Here is a 7,500-nt window from a genome sequence, read left to right on the forward strand (position 1 = left end):
AGTTCCACTTTACAGCAGCGCTTCATCAGCTGACGCGTTTAACATGAGCAAACGATACAGCGTACACTGATCCCAGCGCAGGGGCGGATTCACCCATCAGCAAAGCAAGCGGCTGCTCACGGCCTGTAGTGGATTTTGGGCTTTCTTCAAAGCAGAATCCTTTAATAAGAAAATGTAGCTAGAAAAAGTACTGTAGGTTGCACAGTTGAGTGGGCTTATTATAATAAGTGGTGACGCTTTACAATAACGATACATCAATAATGATGTGTTAATATGTAAACTAAACAATGATGAGTTAAGGTGTGCGCTGATCATGAATTAACTTTAACTGCAACATGAGTCACACGTGTGAACGACGGCTACCTTAATTACTCGTCAGTACATGTTGTTTGTTAATTAATGTGTTAATTAGCACATTAGTTTATGCTTAATGTAACCATGATGAACTCGTGATACGTTAATGTATAATCATGTTGTGACTTTACTTGGAGGCGCACATCATCATTAACCCAATCTTAAGTACTCGTGAACTCCTTACGCACGTCCAACTAGTGGGTTTACGCTGAATAACATCAGATGTGTTCTGTGAACATCCACATGTACAGGAGTTGATGAGTAGTTAAGGATGAGTTAACGGTGATGTGCTCCTCCGAGTAAAGTCAAGACATAACCATACATTAACAGCTCATGACTTCATGTTGGTTACGTTTAGTTTAAAGTTAAATGTTAATTTACGACATGTAATTAAGGTAGCTGTCATTCACACACGAACCCGTGTGCATCATGTTGCAGTTAAAGTTAATTCATGATTAGCGCACACCTTAAATCATCACTAATTCATAATAAAGTCATGTTTAGTTTACATATTAATACATCATTATTCATGCACTGTTATAGTAAAGTGTTACCTAATAAGTATTACTATTATTATTATTATTATTATTATTATTAAAAACAAGCTGCCATTACAGGTTTCATCCAAATATCCTGCCGATAACCTGGCCATTGATTAGCCGAGAGACGCAGCCATGCAGGAACTGACGATATGCATCAGTTTGAAAACGTGACGCTGTATTTGACACGTGCGCAGTCAGACCTGATGCGAGTAGCCCTCATAATTTGCATCACTTTAGATTAATGATGGTGTCTTGGGCAGAATCACAGTGTTAAAATGTCATTTAGATATTAAAAAAAAAAGTGTAATATTTCAGCCCCTGAATAAAGAGCTAGAAGTATTAATCGTAGCTCTGTTTTCTGTAATATTTTGCATGGCAAGGGTTTAGCAAGTCTGCCATCCTCGATCTTGAAGAAGTCCAGCAATGAAACGAGTGCATGTTTGTTTTTAATTAAACTGAACAGATGCTAGGAATCAGTTGCAGAACATTATGTAGGTATTTATTTCCTCAAACCAATTCTGTGGAAGTCAATGCTTACACGTTTCATAAAAATATGACATGTTTTATACCAGGGGTGTCCAATGTCGGTCCCGGAGGGCCGGCGTCCTGCTGAGTTTAGCCCTAACTTGCTTTAACACAGCAGCCAGGAGGTTTCCAGTATATCCAGTAAGAGCTTGATGAGCTGCTTCAGCTGTGTTTGATTAGGGTCGGAGATCAACTGTCCAGGACACCGGCCCTCCAGGACTGAGCTTGGACAACTCTGTTCTATACATTTCGCCACCTTGGAATTATAAGGTTTCGATCTGACATTTTAAAGAAAATTGAGTTATTGGCATTCTTATTATACATTATGGGATGTGTTTTTGTATTTTTTTAACCTTTTATAAAAAACAAAACAATTGTTATACGCTGTTTGCTGTACGGAATGCACAAACTTTTACGCTCAATATCTCAAAATCAGTCAGAACGCAGACAGAACCATAAGATGACGATCAGTTGGATCACTGGCAGTGTGGAGAGACCCCCCTCATGATTATGTAGCGCTTTGGGTGTATGGCCATACATGATAAATGCGCTATATAAATACACATTGCATGACATTACAGTTGATATGTAATCTAAATAGCTTTAGTCGAGGGAATTGGATAAGAAAGTGTTTTATAACAGTTCATACTCAGAGCTGTGATTGCACATTAGAGTGTTTTTGAGCGCAGCTGTCCCGCTCACAAGAATTGATTTGGTCAAAGAAAAACATACAACAGTAATTATAGGAATTAGGTGAATAGTTCACCCAAAAAAGACATTTTAATCAGTGTTTACCATCCCTCGAGTGCTTCCAAAGTAGTTTCTGAACACAAAATAAGACATTGGAAAGAAAGCTGAAAGTTAAAAGGCAGGAAAAGTAAATAGTATGGAAGTCAGGGGTTACAGAAGTCTTAAAATATAGCTTGTATTGTGCACACGTGTTGACATGCAATATAAACAGGGATGGCTTCGATTATTTAGTCGAGGGAAGTTGATTTGAGACGCTGGATATTGTCAAATAAATGTGAATTAATTTAGATGAAAAAAAAATAACTAGAAAAGTTTTACAAGATTCTTTACATGATGTTGTTGTTGTTATTATTATTATTGTCAGTAGTATCGCACTGTAATGCAGAGTAGCAGACTGCGTGATGGTGCGTTTAAACACGTGTCTGGAATAGCTTAGGATGGGTAAATCCGCCCCTGTGACAGTTCAATAAATGTATCTGTGTCAACATCGTCAATCATGCGCATTAAGTAATGATAACGAGCACAGTTTTACATCTGAATAAGGTCGATTGCGGTTAAGAACATTATTAAAGTGTTGATGTGCGCTCGTCACGATGACCTGGAGTGCTGAGTTAACGTGATTGGCGACGCTGGCAGTTTATCCGCTGTATAAGGGAATCAGTCTACATTCAAACAGTACGTAAACACATCGCGTTATTTGTATCATTGTGCAGAAAAGGCACGTGCATAACATTAAGGCATCTTGCAGGTGTGTGTTGCGATGGGTTTACTCACGGTTTTGAAGTAACCAGTCACGTTTACAGTGCGTGTGAATGAGTAAAAACATGAAGCGTTGCTGTAAAGTGTGAGGGAATATTGATGTGATGTGAACTGTTGATTTACCCGGGATGAGTGTTGGTGTCTGCGAGGAGGTCCGTCCACCGGGAGAGGCTGTTTCTCAGGTGTGGTGTTGCCTGTAAAGCTTGTGGAACTGAACATGAAGTGTAAAGGCAGACCTGAATAAATACACGTACTTGAGAGAGAGGAGCCCGTGGTGTACGCACTTCATTTGTGTCTGTTTAATGCAGCGACGGTGAGATGATCACAGAGGATGCCAGTCCAGCTTGCATTGTGTGTGTGTGTGTGTGTGTGTGCGTGTGTGTGCGTGTGTGTGCGTGTGTGTGTGTGTGTGTGTGTGTGTGTGTGTGTGTGTGTGTGCGTGTGTGTGTGTGTGTGTGTTTTAACAGAGTCCTCCAGCGTACTCGTCGTCCTCTTCCTCCTGTGGCTGAGCAGAAGCAGAAGCGCTGGGTTTCTTCTTTCCTCCTCCTCCTCCAGGCACCTTCAGGCTGATGGCCAGCTTTGCATACTGGAGGAAGTAAAGAAAGCGGACAGGTGAGTGCAGCAAACTGACTATCGAATCAAAAGCACATTGAGCTGAATGTACAGAGTCTATCATCACAGCGTTTCACAGCAGATGGAGGGAGTTTTTAAAGCAGCGTTAATGTCACATTTCAAATGTTGAATTAAACTTTACTTACATTTAATAACGACATGGAAAACGGCAGAGAACTGTGAAACTACTTTGTTTCAACTATTTTCCAAAAGTCAATTAGAAAGAAGTTTGTGTGTTGAAATGGACTGGTGGTGAAGCCGTGACTGAAATACAGATCAAGTGTGTAATTTGTGAGAGTTGTTCTAGATCTGTCATTGAAGAATTGTTTTTGACAACGGATCCTTCTCACAAGACTAGCGTGAGGTGTTTAACGCTGATCTTAATATGAAATCCTCTACAGTTGTTAATATTTTAATTAGAAAAAGTGTCTGAATAGTTATGTTATGTTTATGTTATTCTCGTTCATTTGGTTTCCTATAACATCCTGAGTGTTGTACCGGCCGAGTATACGATCCGTTAAGCACGAGCGTGTCAGTCTTGGTCACTAAACTGTGTCTATTGACCGCTATCCTAAAAAGACAGAACTCTACATACTCAGATTAGGATATTTTTTATGCGGTAGGAGCTGCTATCTCCTAAATCAAACAGAGCTATTTAGGATTAATAACTTTGAGTAATCTCTATGCGAGTGTAAGTTTAGAGATGAAGGTCTGTCCCTTTAGACGGGTCTTTTACAGTTTAAGTGTACTTGAAATTACGGCAGCGTGTCAGTCGGAGCTGTAAGAACATGGTATATGGCGTGCCACGCTGCTCCGTCTATAATGCTTTCATCTGTTACTAATGTAAGAATTGAGATATTACAAATATTCTGATGTCTTTGACAATTGAACATGAGCCGAAAACAGAGACAATCGGATTCACAACCCAGCAGGTGGGAATGTGAGAACAAAGCAGCTCCCGCTACATTGACATGTGAATCTGCTGAAACTCGACTTCAATCACCCATAGTCACACATACGGTCATTTAAAAGTGTGAACGTTCTAGATTAACCAAACTGACTTTATCCATTATGTTTGATATCATTTGAAATGTGTCAGTGCGACTGGAGCAATGCTGTCATTCTCTCAGAAATAGACATAATCAAAACAAAATCACTTCAGGCATCTGTTGAACCACTGTGAAGGCTGTGACTTTTCCACAGGCAGCACTAAATGCGAATGCCTTCTGTTACGCACACACCCCTTTCCTTGAGGGAATTGTTGGATTACTTAAGGTAAGGTGTGAGAAACGCTCTGCGCGATTCTGATTACCCAGCATGCGCTCCACGTTATGTATATTATGAAGTCAGGAATGCATCTTTTAATTGTGGATTTATCTTTGATAATTTGATGTCTTGTATTGATCGTTTATGAATTGACTGAATGAATTTGGCAGAATACTCATTTACCTGACTGATAAATTGTTCTGTTTTGAATTATTGAAACAGTCCTCGTGTTATTATGACTGGTAAATGTTGTTGTCCATAGCACTACAAGGCACTGTACAGGTTAGTAACGGACTAAAACACGTTAGACGGAGCAGCGTGGCACGCTATACGATGTTGTTAGAGATCCGACCAGCACATTGGCATTAATTCAAGTATACGAGTGTAAGGGATGAAGGTCTGTCCCTTTAGACGGGCCTTTTAATGTGTAAGTATACTTGAAATGACGGCAACGTGTCAGTCGGAGCTGTAAGAATGGCGTGCCACGCCGCTCCGTCTATAATGCTTTAATGTGTTACTGACCTGTACAGGGGCTTGTGGTGCTTAATGCAAGTTACTAAAGATAATAACACAAACTGTCTTTGAATAATTGAAAACGTAACCATTTATCATCCAGGTAAACGTCAATTCGTAAACGATTCATACAAGACATGAAACGATCAAAAACAAATCCAAGTTGAAAAGACCTGACCCTGAAATATGTATAGTGTGGAGCTGTAGCGCTTCATGCTACGGGCTGATTTCAGTACAGAATTGCTGGGAACTTTTAAAAACTTTACCTTAAGCAGTTAATCGAAGAATCTCCTGGAGAACAAGAGTGTGTTAAAAAACAAAAGGCGTCTGCATTTAGTGGAGTTACTGGCTACAGCAAAGGCACAGTGGTTGAAAAGATAGCTGAAGTGATATATTTACTGCTGTGATTCTGTTTATGTCTGAGGAACCGAGAGCATTGTACCTGTGGCACTGCGACATTAGAAACGATATCAATCACGATAGATCAAGAATCAAGGATTAATTTAGAACCTTCATATTTGTAATCGCTATGCGATTATAAGTTTAGAGATGAAGGTCTGTCCCCTTAGACAGGCCTTTTACAGTGTGAGTATGGTTGAATTAATGGCAACATGTCAGTCGGAGCTGTAACATGGTATGGCGCGCAACGCTGCCCTGTCTATAATCTTTTACTAACCTATACGGGGGACTGTGGTGTTATGGCGTTAATGTGATGTACTAGAGAGAACAATATAAAGCCTGTTTGAATAATTGAAAACATAAATGTGTATTACGCCAATTCATTCAGTCAATTCGTAAAACATCAATACGAGACATCAAATGAGCAAAGAGAAATCCAAGATTAAAAGATGCGTACCTGACTGCAAAATATACATAGCGTGGAGCTGTAGCGCTTCACGCTATGGGCTGATCTCGTTACAGAATCGGCCCGGACAATTGGAAACTTTACCTTAACTAGTCAATCCAAGAATCTGCTAAAGAACAAGGGTGTATTAAAAAACAAAAGGCGTTTGCGTTCAGTGGAAGACTTTCTGCCTGTGGGAAAGGCACAGCCTTCACAGTGATTCAACAGACGGCTGAAGTTATATATGTATGTTTTTCATCCTGTCTGTTTGTGAGGGAACGAGAGCATTGTACCTGTGGCATTGAGACATTTGAAACGATATCAGACATGATAAAGTCAGTTGGATTAATTGATAACATTCATATTTTGTAATGAGCGTTCTGTGCGAGTAGAGTGAAAAGGGGCCGAGCGAGCAACGGGTGTTTGGAGAGACGTTTCAGATGTTAACGGAGGACAGGAGGAGAGCTGGTTTTGTAGCATCACCACCTGCTGTGTTGCGGAGCCGATCGTGTGCGTTTTCAGCTCATATTTGAATTGTCAAAGACAAGAAAGGATTTGTTGTATCTGAAGTGTTACGATATGTTTAAAAAAAAAATGGAAATATTAAAAAGTTTGAAGGGCGGTTAGATGAGCATTAGTAATACAGGATTATGTTTGTGTGAAATGAGTAAAATTGAATTGGTGTTCTCGTGAGGTGTTTGTAATGTACCGTCTATGGGGCCGACAGTAAGTTTGACGATATAATTATTAGTATTATTATTATTATTATTACTATAATCATATTGTAGGATTATATTGTGGCTGCCGTCATCAGCGTCACGCAATGTTAGTTTGTTGTTCTGCAGGTGTTGTTAACTCCATGGTGGAGTTTGTCTTTGGTTATTCCAGTAATTAGGATTGTAATTAAAGGTTTAGTTGTACTTTCTCCTATTTATCGAGTTGAACCTTCCGCTGCAGAGAAACCTGCAAATGTGAAAAGGGTCTGCCGAGTAGAATTATGTCAACAATTGTACTCAACAGATCCTTTTGACAGTTTGACAGTGTGTTAATATAAATAAATATATATAAATGTAAAGGTTTTGCAATGTATATCAAACGGTATGTGTGTAACAGTATTAATCGATGGAAAGAAGTGAAAATTATACCATAATGTAAAGAAGTTGTCAATTAATAAGAGCATGTCAATATCTTAATTTGGTGTCTCGATAAGGTGACGATATGGGCAAAAGCGGTCAGACATTTGAGTAAAAGAAGCAAATAAGCAGCGACGGACTGTTGTGTGCGCTGTTGGGGATGTTTTCATCCAGTCTGTGGTGATTTGGAGTCCTGATTTGG

At 39.6% G+C, this 7,500-nt stretch overlaps 2 protein-coding genes across 13 annotated transcripts in view; one reads left to right on the forward strand and one right to left on the reverse strand.

Moving 5' to 3' along the window:
• piezo2a (piezo-type mechanosensitive ion channel component 2a) overlaps window positions 1-3,542 on the forward strand; it is a 152,033-nt gene extending 148,491 nt beyond the window's left edge. For 4 of the 6 annotated variants that reach the window (XM_087308995.1, XM_087308996.1, XM_087308997.1 and 1 more), the window contains one exon: window positions 1-3,197. This exon is cut by the window's left edge and continues 677 nt beyond it. The gene's annotated coding sequence lies outside the window, so the exon portion shown is untranslated. Of the gene's footprint in view, window positions 3,198-3,397 lie in introns of those variants that run through there. The other 2 variants (XR_015524630.1, XR_015524631.1) reach the window with 2 other exon arrangements.
• The window catches only part of napga (N-ethylmaleimide-sensitive factor attachment protein, gamma a), a 38,230-nt gene that overhangs the window by 191 nt on the left and 30,539 nt on the right, over window positions 1-7,500 (reverse strand). For 6 of the 7 annotated variants that reach the window (XM_087308596.1, XM_087308598.1, XM_087308594.1 and 3 more), the window contains one exon: window positions 1-3,516. This exon is cut by the window's left edge and continues 191 nt beyond it. In XM_087308596.1, coding sequence (XP_087164722.1) covers window positions 3,391-3,516 — 126 coding nt within the window. In that variant the 3' untranslated portion in view covers window positions 1-3,390. 7 annotated transcript variants of the gene reach the window in all.

This window comes from Danio rerio, chromosome 24 (genome assembly GCF_052040795.2).
Source record: "Danio rerio strain M-AB ecotype USA chromosome 24, GRCz13ab, whole genome shotgun sequence".
NCBI classification, from domain to species: domain Eukaryota; kingdom Metazoa; phylum Chordata; class Actinopteri; order Cypriniformes; family Danionidae; genus Danio; species Danio rerio.